At 39.9% G+C, this 27,381-nt stretch overlaps 1 protein-coding gene and 1 long non-coding RNA gene across 10 annotated transcripts in view; one reads left to right on the forward strand and one right to left on the reverse strand.

The window, feature by feature from the left end:
* Positions 1-27,381, forward strand: part of LOC102413604 — a 347,952-nt gene that overhangs the window by 301,792 nt on the left and 18,779 nt on the right. For all 9 annotated transcript variants that reach the window (XR_006544733.1, XR_006544734.2, XR_003103454.2 and 6 more), the window contains one exon: positions 3,487-3,608. This is a non-coding gene — a long non-coding RNA (uncharacterized LOC102413604). The remainder of the gene's footprint in view (positions 1-3,486; positions 3,609-27,381) is intronic.
* The window catches only part of TNFRSF11B (TNF receptor superfamily member 11b), a 28,196-nt gene continuing 23,133 nt past the window's right edge, over positions 22,319-27,381 (reverse strand). Inside the window, exons 4-5 of the mRNA XM_006041054.3 lie at positions 25,257-25,481; positions 22,319-23,538 (exon numbers count right to left, since the gene is read on the reverse strand). Coding sequence (XP_006041116.2) covers positions 23,150-23,538; positions 25,257-25,481 — 614 coding nt within the window. The 3' untranslated portion in view covers positions 22,319-23,149. The remainder of the gene's footprint in view (positions 23,539-25,256; positions 25,482-27,381) is intronic.

Here is a 27,381-nt window from a genome sequence, read left to right on the forward strand (position 1 = left end):
GAAGTCACTCAGTCGTGTCCAACTCTTGGTGACCCCACAGACTGTAGCCTACTAGGCTCTTCCATCCATGGGATTTTCCAGGCAAGAGTACTGGAGTGGGTTGCCATTTCCTTCTCCAGAGAATCTACTGAGTTTAAGATGACTTGTTTTGTTGTGTAATCATCAGCTCTGGGCTTAAAGAAAAAAAAAAAAATTATGTGACCAAGACTAAGGAATGTAGAAAAAAGTTTGTCCTTTTCTCCTCCTTGAGAGCCTCAGACCCTTTTCTCCTTCTCAGGGACCCCAGACTTCTTATCAACCTACCTAAGAATTAACTCTCTCAGTTGCAGCACGTGGGATCTAGTTCCCTGACCAGGGATTGAACCCGGACTCCCTGAATTGCGAGCATGGAGTCTTAGCCACTGGACCACCAGGGAAGTCCCTAAAGGTCTCAGGCAATCTTAAGTTCTGCTTCTTAATTTTACCATGCACACGAATTACCTGGGATCTTGTTAAAATGGAGATTCTGATTCATCATGTCTTGGGTGGGGCCTGACAGTCTGCATTTCTAATAAGCTTCCAGATGCTTCTTTTGCCAATGATCTGCATTCTCACAGTTTGAGTGGCAGCACTCTTAACATTCAGTTATGTTGCCTGATTTGTAGACAGTCTAATGGTGGATTCATCTGTGAACAGTGGAACTTTCTACAGGGATGGTGGAAATGGAGAAGCTTCACCATGAGAGAGTAAGACTCCTTGGCTGAGACACCTATGGCCCCTTGGGACTGGTCTGGAAGGCAATGTCATAACTGTGAGGCCTCTAGGGTAGACCTTGTTGTTATTTACCTTTAAGGGAATTTCTGATGCTGCCACCAGTTTCTTCTTCACACAACCAAATATTGAGTTCAGCTAGAAAATCCATTAGTAACAGTGGAGTTGATAATAGAACAGCAGATAAAGTCAGAGAGCTCTGAAAACAGCATGCTCTCAGTGTGAAATTTGTTTAGACCTATATAGAATAGAGTCTTTTCTTAGAAATTTTCAAGTTTGAAATTTGATTATGGGCCAGTTCATCATTGCTTAATAGCCTCTTTTTCTTTGTTCACTTACTCATTGTCATGTAATGACAACCTGGATGTCCCTCAGTCCTCACTGTCTTATAGGCATAAAAGATAGTCACATAGGTTAGGCTGCAGTTTCCTCCCTTGATGTTATTCATTATTATGAACAGGTACTTGGTCTTTATTTTAAGGCCCCCTGATCTTTCTACTGGTTCTCAGAGAAGCCCCCGGCCTTGTCTTCTCTCATTTCCAGTGTTTATGTGGGTCATTGCCTGCCCTTCCATCATTCAGCAATAGACCCCAATGGCTGCTCCATCTCAGTTCCCCATGACACCACCCACTCCATGCTGGCTGTAGCCACCACATCCTTGGACTGAAGCCTCCGGCCCCCTTGTGAACCTCATCTGGGAAGTATCAAGAGTAGTAGCAAAGACAATTGTCTCTAGAGACAGAACCCCACATCTCAGATGTGTGATTTAGGCAAGTTATTTAACCAGTCTAAACCTTAAATTTCTTCCCTGTAAAATGAGAATAATTAGAGTTCTATAATCTCAAGATTTTGAGAAAATAAGGTAATCCCCTTAAGCTCCTAACACTTCATTCCTGGCACATAGAAAATTCTCAATAAATGCTCAGCATTATTCTCACCACTTCTCTCTGTATTGTTATGATCCCAGTTTGGATGAGCTTCATTTTTATTTCACTACAGCACAGCTGAGACCAGTTGATAAGGTTTCCATGACATGGCTGATGTCTCAGGGATAACTGAAGGGGATTAAAATCTGGGAAAGTACAACTGCTATTTAATACAAAGGCCCAGACATAATACAACCAAGTGCATTCTTCTTCTGGGGTCCCTTCCAAGCGCCTCCTTGCATTCCTACTGGTGACCGTCTTTCTGGGTCAGAAGGTATCCTCCCTGCACATTCAGAAGAGTGTCCTTGAACCATCTAGACTCCTATGACTTCAGGCTCAGAGGTCAATTTTGCATTCTCAGGTTCATTTTCTTTTCTACCGCCTTAGAAGGGAAGCTTTTTCCTACTCAGGAGTATCACCTTATCTTGAAATGAGGACCAATGTCTCTTTCCCTTCCCGGTCTTGCTCCAGGATTCACTTTCTTTCCTTTGTGCGGTGGATAACCCAACCCTGGACCAGTCATTATTCAGTCTCTATTAAGGTTCATGTGATAATCGCTCATGATAATCACAATAGCAGTTAAATTTTCTCATGTTTCCCTCACCCTTCTGCCCCTGAAATATTTTTAAAATGCTTCTTTTTTTTCCCATTTTTTTTTTAAGGAAACTCTATACTGTTCTTCATAGTGGTTGTATGAATTTACATTCGCACCAACAGGGTAGCAGGGTTCTCTTTTCTCCACATCCTCTCTAGCATTTATTGTTTATAGGTTTTTTTGATGATTGCCATTCTGACCAGTCTGAAGTGATACCTCAGTGTGGTTTTGATTTGCATTTCACTAAATATTAATAACCAGAGTAGGAAATGGCAACCCATTCTAGTATTCTTGCCTGGAAAATTCCACGGACAGAGGAGCACAGTGGGCTACAGTCCATGGCATCACAAAGAGTTGGACACGACTGAGCAACTGAGCACAGCACAATATTAGTAATTAGTGATGTTGAGCATATTTTCATGTGCCTCTTGGCCTAATACAGTATACCTCAGTTAAAAAAGAAAATGGGAAAAAGGACACTAGTTATTTGAATTTAAATGTTTCACAATATGTTGCTCTAACAAAATCTAAAGTCAAAATATATACAGAGTCAAAAAATTAAGCAAAATGCCATATGTTTCACCCTTAAAAAAGTAAAAAAGGTCTTCTTATTTCACTTTCTGCTTCAAAGTAGTTGTTGTCCACCCCCATCCCTGGCACTTAGGATACAAAATATATATTAACACATGAGGCTTTTTGTATGTGCTGGTCTTCTGAAATGCCCTCTGCTCCTTTGCTTTCTCAGAAAAGAGCATTCAGCCTTCGTGGCCAAGCTTAAATCTGACTTCCTCTCTGGATTTGTTCTGGAACCTGGCACCCATGTCCCCAGACATCAACCAAGTTCCTTCCTCCAGGCCCCAGTGACAGTCTGTACATTTCTTCACCACCTCACGTCATATAATACTTCACTTCCAGTTCTGCCTCCCTCTTTTAAAGGGAGCTCTATTAAAGCACAATCTCTAATCACATGAGTAGCCAGTGAATTTACCTTTAATTTATTGAGTTCTTTTTCATCTACTTTTTTCTCTGATCCTTACTAAAGGTCTGTGAGATATGTAGGACAAGTATTGCATGATCTCTGCTTTATAATATGAGAAAAAGAGTCCATAGCCACCCCATCTATGTGAGGGAAAAGGGAAGTAAACAGAGCCTGAGTTCTTTGGACTTTAATTCCATTGCCCCCTTTCACTACTTTTTATTGCTTCCTTTTAACAGAAACCAAACCTTGGTAGGAAAAGGATAAGGTCCCCAGGAAGACAAGACCTGGACCAAGGAAGACTGAGGGGAGATGGCAACACGCAGAGAAACCACACCTGCAGAATTACGAGGACTCCATGGTAAGATTGAGTTGCATGTGATGACAGCCCTGGGTGTACTGTGTGCTGACTGACTTTCAGACCTGAGGGAAGCCACTCTTTGACTCAAACAAAGTGGATAGGAATGAGAGTGGGGAGACACCACAGCAGTTTACACTTAAAATCCGGTCTCTAGCATCACCTTGCAGAGTGTCTGTCATTCCTTTTCAGTCACCCTCTGGATTGCTCTAAGTGACAAATAATTTTGTTAAAGTCTTTAACTGCTGGTAAGAGTCCTTTTTAGAGCTGAAAGCAAAACAAACAAACATGAAGCCCTACGGAGCTGAGAATAAGCTCTGGAGAGAGTGAGAGCATTGGAAATAGTTACTGGCATGAGGAAGGAGATCACAATGTACCTTGTCTCCAACCCCACGAGCTTGTCTCCTCAGCCACTCGCAAGTCCTGCGGCAGGTCTGAGCTTGGTGGGAGTTGGGGTGGGGGGTTGCGGGGGAGGGGGTGGTTCAGGGGAGACGCCCGGGACAGGAGGGCTCAGAGCTATTTCAGACTCAAGGCCAACAGCCACGGAGACCTTGACTTACGTCACCAAAACTGTCTGGACTTGAGGCCCCTGAAGCCAAATGCGGTTTCCAGAAAAAGGATCCGCCGCACATTTGGAAGCCCATCAACCGAATGTTGTCTCATCACTCTTGTGCTTGAGATCTTTTCATTTGTGAAGAGCATATTATTTTGCTTAATTATGGGCTTTGAGGAGATGGCATAGAACAGCGGAAAAAGCATGAGCTCGGAGTCAGAAAGACCTGGGTCTGAATCATGGCTCTGCGGTCCACCAGCTGCGGGGCTCTGACTGGGGGCACCTCAGTCTCCTCGTTGTGATCTGAGAACATTCTTGTAATAATTACCCATCTCACAGGAGAGTTGTTAGGTTTAGATGGTTAATGTGTGTCGAGAGTCATATTGTGCTGCCGTTCAGATATTTAACGATCAGTAGCTATGATGAAGAAAGTGTCTTTTAACACAGTGACATTTGGCAAATGAGATTTCATTTTCACTTCAGAAGCGTGTATATGGTGGTGTGTTTTCTATATATATATGACTTCCTTCTGCTTGCAAAATGCTGTTTATATGAAATTACATTTCCCAGAAAGGTAGTACTGCTATTATTCAGTATCAAAATACCTCTCCAAATTCACATTTCCTAGGAAGTTCTCTTAGAGGGAGCCTATTGGTGCCCTACTGATGCTTTTTTTTTTTTTTTCCTCCAGAACCTGGATATTTCATTTTGAAATTAACTTTTATTGGAGTATAGTTGCTTTACAATGTTGTGTTAGTTTCTACTGTATAGGAAAGTGAATCAGCCATATGTATACATTTATCCTGTCTTTTCTGGATTTCCTCCCATTTAGGTCACCACAGAACACTGAGTAGAGTTCCCTGTACTATATAGTAGGTTCTCATTAGTTATCTATTTTATACATAATATCAATAGTGCATATATGTAAATCCTAATTCCTCCAACCCCTTTTCCCCCAAATGTGACCATATGTTTGTTCATTACATCTGTGTCTCTATTTCTACCTTGCAAGTAAGATCATCTATACCATTTTTCTAGATTATACATATATGCATTAATATATATTTATTTTTCTTTCTGACTTACCTCACTCTGTATGACAGAGTGATAATTCATTTTAAAATATTTATAGCTTATTTTGGAATCATCTATGCCATGACTGATTATCCTTTTCTTTAAAAAGGGTCACATCCAGAAAGGAGGTAAGATCAGAAGCCTTTATCTGCAAAACTCAGTCACTTACTACCTGATACTTTATCTCAAGTATGGGGGTAATTATTTGACCTATGTGTTTTACAGTTTTTTTGTATTTTTTCCCCTGGGGGGGAAAAAAATCAAATGAACTCATAAATGGGAAAGAATTTTAAAATTATAAAAGATATAAAAATTTAACTTATGATGTGATTTTTGCTATAGATCCCTTTGTAGCATATAGGAAAATTCTCTGCCAAGGCCACTTGACCAATGCTGTTGACTGCTTCATGCCTGGGAGTCACCTTGAGGTTACTTAGCTGCTCTCTTTGCCACCGGATGTTAGGAGATTGAGTAACTTTCTTGAGTAATTTCTGACTCAAGTAATTTCTGACTCACATTCCTGCAGTCCCCATAGTGACAGTGTACCACCTAGGGTGAGCAAGGAATTCCCTTTCTATGGCTGTTTAAGGACTAGCCCCAAACTTTCAACTTAGTCTTTATTTAACATGTCTTCCAATACTACCTACCTGAGTAGCCACAGAACAAATCTGTGCAGAAGTCAGATTCGGTCTTGCTGATATGTATTTTGAGTATATGCTCTGGGAAGCACAGAGTCTCCACTCTAATGAGATTCTCCTTAATGAGATACTCATCTCTCCTTAAGGACCTAATTAAGGTGGAAGATCATAGTTACTACATGACACTTATTGTTGTTTTGTTGTTGCTTAGTTGCTAAGTTGTATCTGACTGTTTTGCAACCTCATGAACTGTAGCCTGCCAGGCTACTCTGTGCATGGGATTTCCCAGGCAAGAATACTGGAGTGGGTTGCCATTTCCTTCTCCAGGGGATCTTCCCAACTCAGGGAAGGAACCCACGTCTCCTGCATTGGGAAGCAAATTCTTTACCACTGAGCCACCAGGGAAGCCAGTAAGTGCCAATAAATAATCCAGAGATACCTTATAGGTGTACTTGACTATCTTCTTTTCCTTACTTTATCTATTTTTTGTTTCTTCTTTTTTTAATCCCTTCTCTCTTTTCTTCTCCCTGTACTACATTGTCTCCCAATCAATAGACTCCCTATGGCATCTCGGGTATATGTTACTACTTGCATTAGAAGTATAGGCAGTGCCCTATGGAGGCTTCTGCATCCACTAATTCAACCAACTGCGAGTTTTTAAAGATTTTTTTTTTTTTATGTGGACCATTTTAAAAGTCTTTATTGAATTCGTTACAATGTTGCTTCTGTTTTATGTTTTGGTTTTTTTGACCAGAGTTTTGTGGGTATCTTAGCTCCCCAACCAGGGATAAAATTCACACCCCTTGCATTAGAAGGCAAAGTCCTACCACTGGATCACCAGGGAAGTCCCCCAGGTGTGATTTTAATCTGTGTTTGGCTGAACCCACTGCACTGTTGGTTGAATTCATGGATGCAGACCCACAGACACCAAGGGGTAAATGTGCTATGCCATATTATGTTTATAAGGGATTTGAAGAGCCTTGGATTTTGACATCTGTGGAGCTCCTGGAAGCAGTCTCCTGTGGCTACTGATAGGTGGCTATACCCAGAGCACAATTGTAGACTCTAAGTCCAGGTTCTAGATTCTCGTCCTTTTCTGTGTATTGCTATTACCTGGAAAACTAGAAAACACTGATGCCTGAGTCCCAATTGAGTTTACATCTCTAGGAGGGTAGGCCCTGGACCTCGTATTTTTTAAAAGCTTCCAAAATGATTCTAACATGCATCCAGATTACACTGGTTAAAGATACTTGGAAAGCAAAGATATGACAAAGCTATACTAAAAATAAAATAAGATTTATGGCTCAAAGAACTGCAATCATGTGGTTTGGCCACACTTGCTTGTTTCCTATCCATCAAATAACAAGTGTTTTTTTTTTTTTTTTTTTGAGGACCACAAAAAGAGGGGCTGGTTATGCCCAGGCAAACCCTGTAGCTTGTAGTCTCCGAGATAAGGTGAATGGCCACGAAACACTCTTAGAGCTAGTATTGGTTGGGAATACACTCTGAGTCATGTGCTGCACTAGACACTTTTCGTGCATTATATCATTCAATGTTCTTAACAGCCCTCTAAGGCATTATTATTCTTCCCAGTTTCCAAAAACAAACATAGATACCAGGTGATTGCTTAAATAGCTCAAGAGCTGACCACTAGTTAGAAGTGGAGCCAAAAAAAACTTGAATTTGACTGCTGTATTCTTTTTAAATTCACTGCAGCAGTAATTCCCAATCTTGGCTTCCTTATTAGGGTCATTGCAGGAGCTTTGTGAAAAAAAGCAAAAAAGAATCCTTTGCTCAGGTTAACACCTAGGACCAATTTAATCCATGTCTCTTAAGAATGGGATCCAGACATCAATAGTTTTTAAAGTATCACAAGTGACTCAAATGAAGTGAAGTGAAAGTCAGTCATTTCAAACTCTGTGATCCCATGGACTATACTGTTCATGGAATTCTCCAGGTCAGAATACTGGAGTGGGTAGCCTTTCCCTTCTCCAGGGGATCTTCCCAACCCAGGGATCGAACCCAGGTCTCCCGCATTGCAGGCAGATTCTTTACCAGCTGAGCCACAAGGAAAGCCCACAAGTGACTCAAAGTACTGTTAATTACTGGGGTGTTTAGCAGAGATTGATCTGATAGTTTTGTGGAAGAAGGATTGAAGTCAGTGAAGCGGGAACTAGGCAGATCATTCAGGAAGTTGGACAACTTAGGCTTCTTTGGGTCTGAATTCTGAGTGACAGTGGCAATGCTGGTAGTAGAAATGGAGAGGAGAGGATGAATCCAGGAAACCTGCAAAAGAAAACCAGCTCAAGGGAAATTAACCTACCTGAGAAGGACAAAGGAAAGACAGAGTCAAAGACAACTTCAGGTTTTTAGGTATGGCTGGCTTAAAGGGTGGTTGATGGTGCCCGTGGCAGAATTGAGATGCTAGGAAAGAGAACAAGTTTGAAGAGTAGGGTCGGGTAGGGTAGGGTATATAATAGAGAATTTTACTGGTCTTTGTTCTGGGAGGCTAAATCTTTGTACTATCCTAACTGATGAAAAATATCATTTTTATGCTTATAGTGGGTTGCCCAAGAAGTTCATTCGAGTTTTTCCATAGCATCTTACCTAAAATCCAATGTACTTTTTGGCCAACCCAATGTAATTACAAATGTTAGGCTCCTAGATAATTTTAGCATAGAGGCTGGATGTAAGATCAACCAACCATGTTGATTAGTGTTGCAACTTTGAGGTATCTTGACCTCCGGGACGTGGAAGAGGGCTGGAAACTGAGTTCAATCAATCCTGCTCATGTATGAAACCCCAATAAAAACTCTGGACAGTGGAGCTGCCTAGTTGATAAACACATTATTCATGTGCTGAGAGGGTGATGCATCTGATTCCACACAAAGAAGGCATGCTCCTCCCAGGACCCTTCTAGATCTTGCCCCTAGGAGTATCCTTTATAATAAACTATGATCATAAGTACAGTGCTTTCCTGAGTTCTGTAAGTTATTCTGGCAAATTATCAAGCCTGAGGAGGTTGTAGGATCCCATTCTTCATAGCCAGTGAGAAGTGTGAGTGGCCTGGGGACTCCCTAAAACGTGTGGCTAGCGGATGCCTCTGAAGCCAGGGCAGTCTTGTGGAGGACCTTTCCTCATAATCTATGAGGTCTGTGCTACCTCTGGCTAGTTAACATCAGAACTGAATTTCAAGACTTCCTTGGTGGTCCAGTGGTTAAGAATCTGCCTGCCAATGCAGGAGACATGTGTTCAATCCCTGGTCCAAGAAGATTTCACACACTGCAGAGCAACTAAGCCCATGTGCCACAACTACTGAAGCCTGCCCGCCTAGAGCCCGTGCTCTGTAATAAGAGAAGCCACCGCAATGAGAAGCCCACACACCACAACTAGGGAGTAGCCCTCGCTTGCTGCAACTAAAGAGAAAGCCCAAGCGACAAAGACCCAGTGCAGTTAAAAATCAATCAATCAATTGAAAAAGAATTTCTGTTCACCCACTTGGGGTGGAAACAGAATAAGTAGACACAAACATGTCATAAATATCTGTAGCCAAACTCAAAATTGCATGAAACCAGTTTGCCCTCCACACTAGGGCAAGAAAATGCAGGAAATACTAAATACAGCTTTTAAATGCCCATTCTTAACTGACTGCTCTCTGACTTCTCCAAATGTCTTTGGATCAGTATGATAAAATGAAATATCAAGAGTTTTAAAGACAAAATGGAGCTTAAAATCTATCTCCGTTACTCCCTTGCTATGAAATAGTGGGCATATAACTTATTCTCTTTTGGCCATGGCCCTTTATCTTTCAAATGGGAATATTAAGGGCTAATGTGTAAAGCCGTTAAGGGAATGAACATAAAAAGATAAGATCTTGGCAAAAGACAGATGCACAGTGATTGCTATTTTCTTCTGTCCTTTAAGATTATTTCCAATTGGAATCGTTCTTTGAGAAAGATTTTCTTTTATCCAGATTCATCAAAAGGAAGTCAGAATGATTGATGTGGCTTCCCTGAACACTCAAAGACCTGTCTGACTTTGTGGCAATAGGCTAACTCAGCCTGTCAGATGTCAGTGACTGGGTAGAGTTTTGTTTTAAAGAGGATCTTCCCATAATTGTCTACCATCTCTGCTGAGCACGTGAACAGAGAACATCTCCACGGTATTTGCATCTGCTCTCTCCATGGTGCCTGCAGTTGCGTGTATGGCATTTGTCACAAACCATCTGGGTTGCAGGTGTTCTGTGTCTGTACTCTGCACGGCAGCACTGTCATAAGCAGTCCAAAATTTCAGTGAAGCCCAGAAAGCCTAGGGCTCAAAATAAAAGCCAGGCCTATGGGTACCTATGTGTCTCCTTAACCGCCTTCTTTTGACCTGCCTCCCTTCCATTTTGGGGGTGAAGTGGTTACAACTCTGAACCAAATCATCAGCATAGCTTTCTGGAGGAATGATCCTTTCCCATTTCGCTGGTCAAATGATTTCATTTCCCTGATCAAAATGATCACACAGAATGGTTGGGACCCATCCTTTGTGTGAAGTTTTAAAAAACACTTGTTTGCTCTGCCATGTACTGTGTTAGAAATTTACATGGGATATCCAGACACGTTTCTAAGGTTTTAGTCTATGCATTATGCAGACAGAGAGGCTGAGCCCTAAAACAATCACACTGCTTAAGAGAAAAGACAGGATTTATTTATTTTTTACACAAATATTCGTAGAAGCTTTATTGTAATAGCCTCAAACTGAAAACAAGCTGCCGAACCTACAAAATCGTATTTTTTTAACACAATCACACAAGGGAAAACAACCTTTTAATATACAACACTTCATGCATTCTACTACACCTATTCAAACATCCTTCAGTTAATCAAGAAATGAGCTAAAAGTAAGAACACAAGATGACAGATAGTACAAAATTAGTGTGCACTAACTAAAACAAGATTGAGGGCAAGAGGAGAAAGGGACAACAGAGAATGAGATGGTTGGATGGCACCACCAACTTCATGGACCTGAGTTCGAGCAAACTCTAAAAGACAGCAAAAGACAGGGAAGCCTGGCGTACTGCAGTCCATGGGGTTGCAAAGAGTTGGAATTTCAAGTTAGCAACTGAGCTTAGTTGCTAAACTGAACAGCAATCACTAAGACAAAATGAATAATTCCTTTGAAGTAAACATGGTCATCATCAATATTATTAAACTGTTGGTATAATTCCTAAAATATTATATACACACATGTTGAATATTAAAATCCAAAGATATTTAAAATCAGGTGTGTCTTACTTTAAAGCCCCTTTCCTTTACTGAAGGTTTATTAACTCACGTGGGCCTGCTTCTGAGAAAGATGGCTACTTATTTCGAAGTGGAATCATCTCTTATATTTATTCTCAGATTCCATCAAGTTTATGTTTTCTAGAAACTTTATTATGAAATTCTTTATTCTCTAAATGTGGCCTAGTCAACAGAGGCTATTTTCAAATAATCAAGAAAAGATGTAGTACCAGTTATACCCAAGTGTGAGTTTGCAGGCTTTAGGTTTTTTTAATACCCGGTTTCAACTTCATAGTTTGGGTTTAAACAGAAATTTATTCTGGAGGCTTTAGCAAAGCTGCTTCTCTTGCCATCTCCTCTTAGTAATCAAATCCTGGATGCTTTCCTCGCCATGAGTGCTTAATGGCAGAATACATCATGTCATCATCCAAGGCAGAGTTTTTTGAGTGGCATATTCTCCTGGTAGGAGGGAAAAATCTGATCCAGGTGCCACAAAAAACAGATGGAAGTTTCCATACAAAACTATTAGTCTTGGATTGCTGGCTAGTGAATTTTGTTTTTCAAAAGTATGACTTTGGGCTCTTACTGTCATCCTATTTCAGGAGTGATGTTTGGTATCTTGAGCTAAAATCCAAAGGTGTAATTGAGATAGATCAGTAGTAGGAAGTAGAGGACTCGGGGTAGTTGTGGCACACCCAGTCCATGTAGTAGGTTATAAGAGAGGTCTCAATTTTTAAAACGGTGGATGTCAGGAGAAGTCAGCTGCTAGGGCTGTGAGGACTTAGTGAAATGATATAACAAGTGGATTAGGGAGAGTTAATGAATTAGGTTGTTGACATTTAATGAGATGATGTCTGTTATGAGCTTAAGCGTAGGGCTGTGTTCCTAGCAAGTTCTTAAAGGGCATTTCCTGTGAGTTCTAAGGTCAGTGTAGAAGCAATAGCAAATCAAGGATGGATCAAGAATTTCCTGGCTTTTGGCTTTATAGAACATCATTTTCTCATCTTAGTTTTTAATTATTTTTTATTGAAGTATAGCTGCTTTACAATGTTGTGTTACTATCTGCTGTACAGTAAAGTGAATAAGTTATATGTTTATATATATCCACTCTTTTTTATATTTCCTTTCCATTCAGGCCACCACAGAGCATTGGGTAGAGTTCCCAGCACTAATACAGTAGGTTCTCATTAGTTATCTATTTTATACATAGTAGTGTCTATATGTCAATCCCTATCTCCCAGTTCATCCCACCCTCCCTCCCCCAACTTAGTAATCGTAAGTTTTTTCCCTACATTTGTGACTTTGTTTCTGTTTTGAAAATAAGTTCATCTGTTCCATTTTTCTAGGTTCCACATATAAGGGATATTATACGATATTTGTTTTTCTCTTTCTGACTTACTTCACTTACATAACACTGTTTTCTAGGAACCTAAATGGACACACAAATCTTGGGATAACAGGAAAGCATGTAATAAATGATAGAGATTATAATTATTAATGCTGTTGTTATTATTACCATTAACATCAGTATCAAGAGGTAGCTGAACTGTCCTTTGATAAGTGAAATGATAGATACATACACAGTGACTAAATGCACTCAGAGAGGGAAAGCTAGTTGTTTTCCATTTCATCAAGAGAAGCACAAAGTTAAAGGAGCATTGTAGTAGAGTTCTGAGTCTTAGGAGGTCTGAGTTCTTCCAGCTGTGCAATTTGATTGGGATCCTTAATGGTTAGAATACACTCATTTCCAAAATTGCCCAATAAGAATTCTAGCATCAACTCCTAACCCATGGAATCAAAATCATCCTGAAAGTGTGCTGGGAATGTGTATTTTGAATAAACATCCCACGTGATACTTATGATTAGATTATTTCTGATAAATACTGGGTTAGAACAATCTAGAAGGGCCCACCTGCTCTAAAATTCTAAGTAAGAATTTCTATTAAGGAAATTTTTTTTTTTCCCCCAGTTTCAATTTCAGAGTGAAAGCTCTTGAGTCCTGGAATTGTGTTCTGTTGGCAGTGTGGGTCCATGTGTATATGTTGTAGGGACGTCACTAAGCAATAAGATTACTTGTAAAATGGTTAAATTCGAGGTCATCTAAACCATCCCTAGGATGGTTTAGAAATGACTGGACCATGACATGAGAGGTGAACAGATGACCTCTTGTTGTCTCTTAGAAACCTGTGATTCCACAAGGATGACACAGGTTTCATGCATGATCTGTCCTGTTTACCCTCTCTTGTCTGAAATCAGTGAGTCACGAGAAACCAAAATTGCTACAGAAATGTCAATTTGGAAGACGTCTTTGTGTTAGTTAGAAGGATTTTTGTGGAATTATGACTTAAGCTTTTGTGTCTCAAAAGATGAGGTAGAATTTCCCTGGAAAAAGACTCAAGAGAACCCAAGGAAATGGGAGATTTATTTTGTATTAAATACTTGGAAAAAGCCAGGAATCTCAATCCATTAGTCATAACCAAGTGTCCAGTGATGGTGCTGTTTCTCTGATGACTCTTGGAAAGATGGCAGATGCTTTAATGTGACCTCCTCTTCCATTCTGGGCTCCCAGCCCTAGTCTGTGTTGTCTATTTACTTCATGGCTGAAACTGTTCTAATAGTCAACTCTTCTGCTTTCATTGTAGCCTATTTCTGCTCCAATCCATTCTCTACACTCCTGCCAGAATAATCTTGAAATGCTACCTTGCAAACATCAATACCTTTCTTAAACCTCAATGGCTCCTATTGTGTTTATATATAGATATTATAAAACTAAAGATTCTCAGATGGATAAGTACTCACAGTCATTGCTGTTAGCTCCTCAAATCCAAACAACTTTGTCCGGTGTTTAGGGACCTAAATAAGGACTCCTGCTTATGAATGACAGAAACTGGCTTGAGGGAGAAGGAAAAGTCAATGGTTCACAAAACTAAATATCAGGAAGAAAAAATGTGGCTAGAACCAGGGGCTTAAACATCATTAGGATTCTCTGCCTATCTTTTCTCCTTAGTTCTCTCTGTTAGCTTCTGCCAGCTTAAAAAGGGTACAACATGAGAGTTTCGAGTTAAGTTTTATTTGGGGCAAAATGAGGATTATAGTCTGGGAGACAGCTTCTTAGATAGCTCTGAGAAACTGTTCCAAAGAGGCAGTGGGGAAGTCAGCATATATGTGGTTTTGGTGAAGGGGGAGTATATACAATCAAGCACATATTTTTTACCGAAGACTTCTTCTAGTCTCATAAAGGTTACTGCTAGTCACTGGAGCAGACAATGCCATAAAGGATTTTAGTGCTTTTCTAGATATGAGGAGATATGAAAACTGGACTCATAAAATCATCTCTTGAAAATATCTAACTATCTGAAGACTTGTTCTGCCAGTTTTTCCCAGAGCACAGAGTGCCTTATTTCTTCTCTCCACCCTGAACTCCTTTCATGGGGGTGTTGAAAGTCAGCATCTGCAGCAGCACTTGATTTAATCCTTGTAGAGGTAGATGGCAAGTGCTCATGGCAAATGCTAATTTGTTGTTGACACTCCCTTTCTCTGTGACCTCTAGTGGCTTTAGGTTTACATTTTTATAGTTATTTCATTGGACAGAAAAAAATATTCAAGTCATTTCAAATTATAAATCCTGAAGAAGATATATCTCTTTGAATACCTTGGGATAGCAATGGGAAAGCGTAGAGGTTGACAGAGAAGGAATTAGTATCAGCCCCCATTGGAACTACATGATGAGTTTGGGGTGGGGTGGGAGAGAGCAGTTCCTTAAAAGAAGGAGGTGCTTATCAGACTAAAATGAAGATTTGGGGGTAAATCAAGCAATTTTTTCTATTGCTAGCACATTGAGGGTTAAAATAAACTTCTATGAACATATTTAATGCTACTCTTTGAATTTTATATAAAACGATGTAAGTATAGACAATGTTTCTTCAATACGTTATGTACCTTTTGGCTTCTATAACTTTTGCAGTAGTTTCTTATATCTCAAATATCCTACCTTTTCTCTCTGCTTAGATGTGGCTACTTGACCTAACTGAAGTTACTGTTTCTTCTTGGCTTTCTCTGGGCTTCAAAGGTGACATGTGATGACTATGCCATGTTTATACAATTCAGTTGGCACTTAGGGTATCCTGTCTGGTATTAACAGTTACTCTTTCATGTGTATATCCTGTCTTACCTAATAGGTTATAACCATCCTCAGAACAGATGTATTTAAACTCCATTACAGAGATGATTGCTGCTGGCTATTATTACTGTTAAATCCCTACTTTATCGGAGAAGGCAATGGCACCCCACTCCAGTACTCTTGCCTGGTAGGCTGCAGTCCATGGGGTCGCTAAGAGTCAGACATGACTGAGTGACTTCACTTTCACTTTTCACTTTCATGCATTGGAGAAGGAAATGGCAACCCACTCCAGTGTTCTTGCCTGGAGAATCCCAGGGATGGGGGAGCCTGGTGGGCTGCTGTCTATGGGGTCGCACAGAGTTGGACACGACTGAAGTGACTTAGCTTAGCTTAGATGTGAAGAGAGAGGAATTTGGCAAACAACAGCAAGGAATCAAAGAATGAGAATACAGTTGCTTTCAGTATCAACAACTTATATTAATTGAACTGATAACCACCACTGTTATAAACTTTGATCAAGGAAAGAGCATGGTAGAAGTTTATCCCTCAGTGAGTGTGGGTATCAGTTTAGGAAAGGCTACCCACTCCAGTATTCTGGCCTGGAGAACTCCATGGACTGTATAGTCCATGGGATCACAAAGAGTCAGACACGACTGAGCATCTTTCACTCACTTAGGAAACATCTCCAAATGTTCTCAGTATTTTGAAAGGAGCTATTTCCAGGGCTGGGCTTCCCATATGTCTCTGTGGTAAAGAATCTGCCCGCCAGTGCAGCAGATCCAGGGGACTTGGTTCCATCCCTGGGTCAGGAAGATCTCCTGGAGTAGGAAATGGCAACCTGCTCCACTATGCTTGCCTGGAAAATTCCATGGACAGAGGGGCCTGATGAGGTACAGTCCATGGGGTTGCAAAGAGTTGGACGTGACTGAACACGCATGCACTTCCAGGGCTATCTCTGCATTGGTAAAGAAGAGTGTGGAGTTCTCTGTCTTTAAGGTCCTTTTTTTCACACTCATCTCTATACCTGAATATAAATACCTCTCTGTTTGACAGGGACAGTTTCACAATTAGCAAATTAAAACAACCTAAGTCTACACTCTAGAGAGTAGTGATGGTTTGCAACTTGTGTAAACCTGGGTATAAAGTATATTGTGTTGAGTACTCTAATTTGGAACTCAAATATTTTTTCAATAAGTTAACACATTGGATTTTCATCATATGAATAAAATACTGAAGGTAGTCTATTGAATTAGATGCTTAGTAAAATAGATAGGATAGAAAAACATGGTTTTGTAGATTAAAACTTCAAGGAAATTTTTCATGACAAGTGTAGAATAAGGATTTCAAAATTGTTCCTTGGCCTGAATCTTTTTTCCCCATTATACTAATTCATTAAAACTGCTTCACAACTTGTGTAAGTTTCCAGATGGACCAGAGGAGATAGTGGGACTGCACTCATGAGGATAGTTTTAACTCCCATCCAGTCTTTCACATCAAGTCTTTAAACAACAAAACTGACCAAGTTTTGACTTCCCCCTAGGAAGAATGGGTAAAGCTGAAGGATGTAGAGAGCTGGAGTCAGTGACATTCTCAGACTTATGAGGAAAAGGAACCAAACTAAATTCAAATCTCAGACTTGAAAAAAAAAAAAACTTTGGATGTACAACACCAAGAGTGAACTCTAAGGCAAACTATGGACTTTGGGGGATAATGATGTGTCCTGATAGCTAAGGAAAGGGAACAGGAGAAGGGAGAAGTCTGTTCTTGGGACAAAGCACAGAATTAAGTACTGAACCTAGAACTGCAGCCAGGGAAGGGGCAGGAAAATTGAGAAGGCCATACACCCCAGGGACACAGACATGTTTACGGGCCTTAATGAGAACAACACCAGGTATGGGCTTCCCTGGTGGTCCATGGTTAAGAATCTACCTGCCAATGCAGGGGACATGGGTTCGATCCCTAGTCCAGGAAGATCCCAATAGCCGTGGGACAGCTAAGCCTGTGTGCCACCACTACTGAACCCCTAGGGCCTCTGCAACAGGAGAGGCCACTGCAATGAGAAGCCTGCACATTGCAATGACGAGTAGCCCCTACTCACTGCACCTAGAGAAAGCACAGCAGCCAAGACCCAGTGCAGCCAAAAATAAATAAATAAATAAAAAGAAGGAGAAAAGAAAAAAAAGAACACGGTAATTGTACCTCCCACCCCACACTGTGAAACTATGAAACTTCAAATGACAACAGCAAAAATATTTCTGGGCAAGGGTTGTTAGAGGAATAAGAATGTGCACAGAGAACCAGTTTGAGGCATAACCTAAAGGGAACACCAGAAATTCAGGATCCTACAGCCATTGCTTTGATGTACATCAGCCACCTTAGAAACAGGTATCTATAGAGATTTGAAAATCTGTGATTCATGGCATGTAACCTAGCAACAACAACAACAAATCATAAAACTAGCCCAGTTACTAACTGGATTAATGGAAAGGCTTCCTTTACAATTTTAGCAGAAGGAAAACAGTGCCCATGACAGTGGAAGTGGAGAGGTTAATTTTAAAAGCGCACAAAGAACTTACACAACTCAACTTCTAAAAAAACCAATCAGTTAGAAAATGGACAGAGAACCTGGATAGACGTGTTTCCAAAAAAGACATACAGATGGCCAATAGACATATGAAAAGATGCTCAACATTAATAATCATCAGGGAAATGAAAATCAAAACTTCAATGAGTTTTGATAGCCAGTCAGAATAGCTATCGTCAAAAGAACAAATAACAAGTTTTGAGGATGTGGGGGAAAGGGAACCCTTGTGCACTATTGGTAAGAATGTAAATTGGTGCAGCCACTATGCAAAGAAGTATGCAAAAAATTAAAAACAGAACTACAATACAATTCGTCAATCTCACTTCTGGATAGTTTTCTGAAGAAAACAAAAACACCAATATGAAAAGATATACGCACCATATGCTTATCACAGCATAGTTTAAAATAGCCAAGCTATGGAAGCAACCTAAGTGCTGTCCATAGATGAATGGATAAAAAGGATGTGGTGTATACATGCAATTAAATATTATTCAGCCATAAAGAAGAATGGAATCATACCATTTGTGACAACATAGAGGAGCCTAGAGGATAATATTCTAAGTGAATTAAAACAGAGAAAGACAAATGTCATATGATTTCACTTATATATGTCATCTAAAATACAAAATCAGAGAAGGCAATGGCACCCCACTCCAGTACTCTTGCCTGGAAAATCCCATGGACAGAGGAGCCTGGTAGGCTGCAGTCCACGGGGTCGCTAAGAGTTGGGCACGACTGAGTGACTTCACTTTCACTTTTCACTTTCATGCATTGGAGAAGGAAATGGCAACCCACTCCAGTGTTCTTGCCTGGAGAATCCCAGGGACAGGGAAGCCTGGTGGGCTGCTGTCTATGGGGTCGCACAGAGTCAGACACGTCTGAAGCGACTTAGCAGCAGCAGCAAAATACAAAATAAATGAACAAACGAAAAAACAGAAGCAGTCATAGACACAGAGAACTAACAAGTGGTTGCCAGAGGGAGAAGTATGGGGATGAATAAAATAGGTGAGGAAAGTTAAGAGGTCAAATTTCCAGTTACCAAACAAATGAGTCACCGGGATGAAGTGTACAACATTAATAATGTGATATCTTTGTATGGTGATAGATGATAACTAGACTTATCATAGTGATCATTTTGTAATGTGCAGAAATATCCAATTTCTATGTTGTACACCGAAATTAATATCATGTTGTAAGTTAACTGTAATTCAGAAAGAAACACAGAAATTCATAGGAAAAGAGATCAGATTTGTGGCTACCAGAAGCAGGGGGTAAGAGGTGGGGGGACAGGGAATTGGTTGAAAACGGTCAAAAGGTAGAAATTTCCAATTATAAATAAGTACTAGGGATGTAGGTCTAACCTGGTATCTCAGTTGGTAAAGAATCCACCTGCAATGCAGGAGACCCCCATTCAATTCCTGGATCAAGAAGATCCCCTGGAGAAGGGATAGGCTACCCACTCCAGTATTCTTGGGCTTCCCTGGTGGCTCAGAGGGTAAAGAATCAGCTTGCAATGCAGGAGATCTGGGTTGGATCCCTGGACTGGGACGGTCCCCTGGAGGAGGGCATGGCAACCTACTCCACTATTCTTGCCTGAAGAATCCCCATGGAAAGAGGAGACTGGTAGGCTATAGTCCGTGGGGTTGCAAAGAGTTGGACATGACTGAGCGACTAAGCACACACAGCACTGGGGATGCAATGTACAATATGATTAAATAATTAACACTACTGTATATTGTATATGAAAGTTGTTGAGAGAGTAAATCCTAAGAGTTCTCATCACAAGAAAAAATATTTTTTCCCTTTTATTTTGTATCTATGTGAGATTATGTGTGTTCACTACACTTGTGATAATCATTTCATGATGTATAAGTCAAATCATTATGCTGTACACCCTAAACTTATATATAGTGTTGTATGTTGATTATATTTCAACAAAACTGGAAGAAAATAAAGACTGTGGTATTGGTGAAAAGACAGACTGATAGATAAATGGAATAGAATGGAGTCCAGCAATATACCCACAGAAATATAATCAACTGATTTGTAACAAAGACACAAAGGCAGTTAAATAAAGAAATGCTAGTCTTTTCAACAGATCCTATAGGAACAAGTGAATGATCATATATCTGAAAAAAAAAAGGGACTTCAATACATATGTCACATTTTATATAAAAATTCACTTTTATCAAGGTTCATATCAACAGCAGTCATGCTGATATCATTTGCCCCTGGTATGATGTAAGAACGACAATTACCTATGTGATATTCTTCCCCCAAATCCATAATATCATCTGTTCACGAGAAAACAGACAGACTGAAATTGAGGTGTATTTTACAAAATAGCTTACTGGGGATATTTTATATAATATTTTCAATGATTCTGTAAGTCTAAAATTATTTCAAAATTAAAAGTTAAAAAAAAGAGAGAAACTGACATGAATTTACATATTATATTTCCCTTGGAGGAGAAGCTTGAGGCAGATTCAACCCATAGGAGCAGGCAGGGAAGCCAATCAAATTAGCACTTAAAGGATTTATACTTGATGCCATTAAACTTCCAAACGTTTCTTAAACTTAACTGATGTGTATGAGGCCATTTCATTTTCTGTGCAGAAGAACTTTGGTGGAGGAACTGGAGCTTCTGAAGGCAACATGCTGGCTGTTAGTTAACCCCTGTCCTACTTATGCCTTCAGCACTTAATTTCCACATTTTCCACTCCCAGGATTGCAGCTTGGGACTCTAATTCTCCAGGCTGGAGCCTCTTGACTTTACCTCTGCCATTTATTTCCCCCAGATTTATGAGCTTGTGTGACATTTACCAGGATCTACCCTTCTGTCAAGGGCTTCCCTGGTGGCTCAGTTCTAAAGAATCCATCTGCCAGTGCAGGAGATATGGGTTCAGTCCTTGGGATGGGCCCTTGGAGAAGGAAATGGCAACCCACTCCAATATTCTTGCCTGGCAAATCCCATGAATGGGATTTGATGGGTTGCAGTCCATGGGATTACAAAAGAGTTCGACACAACTTAGCGACTAAACAACAGTAACCCTTCTGTCAAAGCAGCCATAATGATCTGATTTCACAAAGGTAGGCTTGACCTACATTAAGGTTTCACTTGTAATGTAGGTGTTGCATTCTACATCTTAGTAAAGTGACAGAAAAGAGAAATGCAGACTGTGAAAGGATGAGGTGTGGACCCCATTCACAGTGATATCCCCTTCTTGGGAGCTGAAGCTGATGAAGACAGACCCTCACTGGCCATGTATTTACACCAGTCCCTATTTGAACAACCAGAGTCTCTCTGCTAGGAATTAGAAATTTGAACTAAAAGATACAGGAATATAAGACTAAGACAAAGTGTAGGAACTTCTGTCACTCAGGGGCCCAGTGTTATCTTAATTCTACTGTTTCTGAGGCTTAGATACAACCTGTATTAGTACCTATGGCTGTTGTGGCAAATTACCACAAACTGGGTGACTTAAAACAACAGATGTGAATTCTCTCATAGTCCTGGAGGCCAGAAGTCCAAACTCATGATGTCAGCAGGGCGTACTCCCTACAGAGGCTCTCAGGGAGAAAGTGTTCCTCTCTTCCCTCGCTTATGGCTTTTTGGCTTGAAACCACGTCACTCCCATCTCTGCCTCTGTCTGCACATTGTCTTTTCTTCTGTCTTTCTGCTCTGTGTCTCTTATGAAGACACTTGCCACTGCATGTAGGGCCCACCTGGATAATCAAGGATGATTTTCTCATCTCAAGACAACTTAATTACACGTACAAAGACAGATGATTTTTCTAAAGCACATTGACAGATTCTGGAGAATATGGTATAAACATAATTTGGGCAGGGACTACCATTCAACCAAATACATCACCCTTCCAGTTAATGTTTTCTTAAATTAAATAGTGCCAGTTTCTAGTGCATGCCTGCTTGCTCAATTACCTCAGTCATGTCAGACTTTTTTGTGATCCTATGGACTGTAGCCCATAAGGCTCCTCTGTTCATGGGATTCTCTAGGTAAGAATACTGGAATGGGTTGCCATGCCCTCCTCTAGGGGATCTTCCCGGCCCAGGGATTGAACCCATATCTCCTGTGTCTCCTGCATTGGCAGGCAGCTTCTTTACCCACTGAGCCACCTGGGAAGCCCACAAGTTCTTTTACTGGCAACCAAAAGAACTTATATAGTTTGGTCTCTTGATGCTAGTCGCAGCAGTTATAAGTGGCTTGTGTCATTTGTTTACTAAACTTGACTTCAGAAATTCTTCAACTTATGTGTAGTAAAAACTGCATTGGAGCATGTTAAAAATTCAGGTTTCTGCCCTCCTCCCTAGAGTTTCTCAAAAAATTGGCCCAGGAATCTGCATTTTTAACAGTGTTCCCAAATGGTCCTGATGATAAAAGAAAGGGAAAATTGTCAAACCTCAGATCCATTCATGTGCCATTCAAATAAAAGCAAGAGGAGAAGCGATGAAAAATAATTTGAAAACTTTAATTAATGATGTTGTTTATGTGGTAAAAACATAAAATCTTTTAAATAAGGTACATTCAATTTCTCAGAGCATCTAATATTCAGATAATTTATATTTCATACACTTTCCAACATTGAACAATTGACTACATAATGCATTTTCTATAAAATGGTATTACAGCTTATACAGGTTAAAGTATATTACAAAAATACTCTACACAGGAAGAATGGCAGTACATATTAGGAAATGCTACAAACATTCTGTTAAAAATATATATTTTTATCTCTTTCATGTATCATAATAATAAACAGAATATATATATTTTTCTTTCTAAAATTAAGTCTTACACAGTTTCCCTTTAGGATGGTAATATGTACAAACCTTATATCTGAATGAATATAAATAGCAAATACTATAATAGTGTTACAGATATATTAGTAACTTTTACAGAAAAAAAATGGCTTTTAAATAAAAGCCTCTAGTACAGCTGAAATCTCAAAGCTATTTAAATTAGACATTCTGATATTTAGTACAACACAATGGAGTCTCATTTCTTATTTCCAGTTGAATTACTGCAAGCAGTAACAAGAGAAAATAGAGGCAGTAGATATTGGACCAGATGTGTCAGCTGGATGAACTATTTGGGGTTTATTATACTTTGGGGGAGAGAGAAGAGTTCTTTCTCCACACCATAGTTTCTTTTTGGGCCCTGGGGTCAAAGCTAGTCCTTGGTGATGAGAAAGAAATCACTGTTCCCTCCTCAAGCGCCTGAGAAACAGTCTGCTCATTCATCAGATCTGGTCCATGGTGAGGAAACAGTTCCGTGACCATTTCCGGTTATAAGCAGCTTATCTTTAATGACTGGACCTGGTTTCCTATCATGTCTAAAAACAGCTTCCGATATAACCTGTACATGGTGAAGCTGTGAAGGAACCGGATGGTCTTCTTGAGACTCTGAATGACAGTCTTGGGGAAGTGGTACGTCTTCAAGTGCTTTAGGGCGTGCAGCAGGCCCTTCCGCGTGTCCTGGTCGCCATTTTTTATCCTCCACAGGCTGAGCAGCTTCAGGAGTTGCTCACTTGATTTGCATGTCTTCACTGTTTTCTCAACGTCTTCGGTCGTCACTTTCTTCCCCGGCAAGCTTTCCATCAACTTTAGAAGCTGCTCAAAGGTGAGGTTCAGGTGTCCAATGTGCCTCCGCACGCTGTTTTCACAGAGGTCGATGTCTGAATGAAGCAAAAACAGAGACATTTCTTCACACAGTCTATCTAAAGCCACTACAGAACTACCCCGAGGCAAAGGGAGTTCCCCAGCATTTCATAATTTAAAGGCTGACCTCCTCCTTTCCTTTGAGGGAGGGCTCAGGTCACGCTAGTTATTTCTGAGAACTGAGTTCAATATTATTTTGTGTTACAACAGAATAATATGCTTTCTGTATTCTCGGCATCCAACAGAGCTTTGTGAAAAGCCCACATTTGGAAAATAACAGTAAGAAACTAGAGACACATTGCTCTCAGTTTTCTAATAAAATCTGAAGAAATGAAAAGCGTAACATTTTAGAAAAAATACAGTTAGCTATTTGTAATATAAACTTTCATTAATTGATACCAATATATGTGCTATTTGAAAAATTAGTTGCTTCAAATACTCTTTAATAAATAGCACCAGAGGATTATCAGCACACAGGAGATCTGAAAATCCAATAATACGAGGCCAGAGAACAGTAGGATACACATGGCCTAGAGAATATTTTGGTAATGAGCTAGGACATAAACATAGACGAGTAAGTAATGTTTCTGTTGATGACATGAGTCATTTAGTATCTGTAAGACCTACGGCAAGTCCCTTCATCTTTCTGGGATAAAATGTCTTCATTTATAAAACAGGGAATTCTGTCCCATCCAATTCTAACTGTCTCTGTTTCTCTACTTCCCTTTCTTTCTGCTTCAGGGCTAATTATACTTTCAAAGAATACATTTTGTTTGCCAAAAACAGAAGACAAGTTTACTCTGCACAAGTGAAAGCATTCAACTGTCAAAGATGTTAGTCTCCTAAAATCTGTTGCCTCAGTTTCAGATGTTTGAGGCTTTAGAGTTGTGTAGGATTCCTCAATCATTTAACTACACGTGAAGAGCAGAATGGATTTCTCATTAACATTGCATCATGAAAGCTCCTCGACCATTTTTTTCCAGAATGTCCTCCCAATGCTAATTCAAGTCAGAACTTTCTCTTCTGTGTATCCCAAAGCTTATAGTACACTCTGGATGAAACTTACTTCCTTTTCCCTTCTGTATTAATTCACTCCCATCATAATACACACACACACACACACACACACACACAGTTTCAAAAGGAGATTCTTTACAAAACTAAAACATGAGAGTACTTGGATTTAAATAGCCCCTTTCTCCAAGAAGCTCAAACACTTTAAAGAACTTATCTCATTAATCCTCACGACATGTGCTATTAAAATGGTAATTTTAAAATAGACTGTATTGTGAGGATTAATGAGAGGATACCTAGACACTTAGATTCTCTCTGGAGAGAATTACCAGATAAATACCACATAGTTTCTTGGTAGAACTGCGAGGTAAGATCTAAAATAGTTAAAGAACTTCTAGATATATCAGACAGGATGCTCGCACACCTACTAAGGGATCCAGAGTCAGATTTCCTGAGGTTTATTCCTACATTTGAAATGTATTTTCTCTCCTTCTAGAGAGACAGTTGAAAAATTGGAGAGTAGAGTAGGTGAAAATAAAACCTCACATGACTGATCTAGGAACAGCTTCTCCTCTATCATTTGAAAACTATTTCAGTCCAACAATAATTCCCAAAGGGAAACAGCATCCATACAACTAAACAGGTACATAGTCTCATTTCTGTTGTATGATGAGCAGGTGTTCTGATTTCTGTTTGAGTTGTTTAGTTCAGGCTACCATACCTTGGATGATCTTCTTGACCATATCTTGGTCTTTGTTTTGATGCTTCCATAACTTCAGCAGCTGGAAAGTCTGTTCTCGTGAGTTGTGTCGCTGTTTTATCCTCTCTACGCTCTCTGCATTTACTTTGGTGCCAGGCAGATTGTCTACCAGAACACTGAGCCAGTTCGGGGTAAGCTTTGTAGGAACAGCAAACCTGAAGAACGCCTCCTCACACAGGGTCATGTCTAAAAGGAAGGTGGGAAGATTAAGAAGATTTACTCAATAATTTGGGCTTCCCTGGTGGCTCAGATGGTAAAAAATCTGCCTGCAATGCAGGAAGCCTGGGTTCAATCCCTCAGTAGGGAAGATCCCCTGGAGAAGGGAATGGCAACCCACTCCATTATTCTTGCCTGGGAAAATCCCAGGGACAGGAGAGTCTGGTGGTCTACAGTCCATGGGATCACAAAGAGTCGGACATGACTAAGCGACTCACACTTTCACTTTCACTCAGTAATTGGAATCTTGGATGTCTAATGGATAATAATAATAACAGGAAGAAGAAGAAGGAAAGGGAGAGGGAGATGGAGAAAAAAAGGACAAAAACCAACACAGTTGCGTTTTCCAGAATATTGCATGCTAAAATGAAAAATTTGAATAAAATCAACCTTCTATTGCCTAATGTTAATGGCAGATTGCCAATCCAGCTCAGTCCCATGAAATATTCTTTTAGAATATATTGTGGGGAAGAGTTTACTAAATGTCTAATAAGAATATAGTATTGCTATAAAAAATTACAGCAAAAATTCTATTACTTAATATAATATTAACATATTTTAAAGTAACTATTAAACATTCTTTTAAAGGTTTAGCTGGTATCTATAAGTTACTTCAAGGCCAGTGTCAAATCATTGTCTTTAAGAAAGCCTGAAAAGTAACCTGAAATAGCATATTATTTTCTGCACACACACATATGTAGTATCTTTGGGAACAAGGGTGGATACAGAAGTATAAGCATACATTAAGTGGGAAAATAATCAAACACAAAAACTTGTCATTTAGAAAAAAGGTCCAAGAAGCTGAGTGTCTGGGTAGCATTAGTCTATCGTAGGGATTAAGAGTCTGTGTTTGGATTCATTAGGTCTGGGTTTGAATCCTGACTCTGCCATTCAAGTTCATACAGTAACTTGAACAAACTTCACAGTGTTTTTGTAAAGATTAAAACCCATATAGCAAAAGTGTCTGGCAAATAGTAAGTGTTCAAAGAGTGATATAAATAAAATTATAAATGGATTAAAGAGAATGTTAAAGTTAGATGTCACTCCTTTTAACATCCCTCCCCACATTCCATCATTTAATAAGAAAGCAGACAGGATGAATGACTTAGCCAAGATTTTTATAAGACAGAAAAAATGTTGGAACCAGGCTTAAATCTTAAATCTCCCAATCCACGTTGCTATGTTTTATATACATCTATGTTGCACAAAAAGATGTTTGAAGAGAGTCAAGCTGATTAAATACTAAAAGGTCAGTTATCCTTGGTGTGATGAGTCCTTGGTAGGAGGTCTGAGACTAGTGTGGTGGCAGGAGTGACAAGATGAAGACACCAACCTGATTAGTGTCATCACCAACATGGGGTGCACTCAGATACCTTGAACTTGGAGCTAGTGACCCTTCCTGAATAGAGTTTAAGACATATACAGGAACTCAGTACTTCTTGCAATAGATGCAGTAATACCACAGGTAACAAAGCCAGTATTGCCTTTCTAATTTGTCATCTATTTATATCACCGTGGCTCAGATGTAAAGACTCCGCCTGCAATCCGGGAGACCTGGGTTTGATCCCTGGGTTGGGAAGATCCCCTGGAGAAGGAAATGGCAACCCAGTCCAGGATTCTTGCCTGGAAAATCCCATGGACAGAGGTGCCTGGAGGACTGGGATGGTCCATGGCATCGCAAAGAATTGGACACGACTGAGCGACTAACACAATCCAATCCAAGTACTCTCAATTACTTGGCTTCTTAGTTGCCAATTTATACTTTGGCTAATAATACAGGTGTGCTTAAAAGTGATAAAAATGCATAGCTTAAAAACATTCTGCAACTCGGACTCTGATAATGTGACCTTCAACATAATCTTACTTCACC

The sequence above is a fragment of the Bubalus bubalis genome, chromosome 15 (genome assembly GCF_019923935.1).
Source record: "Bubalus bubalis isolate 160015118507 breed Murrah chromosome 15, NDDB_SH_1, whole genome shotgun sequence".
Taxonomy (NCBI): domain Eukaryota; kingdom Metazoa; phylum Chordata; class Mammalia; order Artiodactyla; family Bovidae; genus Bubalus; species Bubalus bubalis.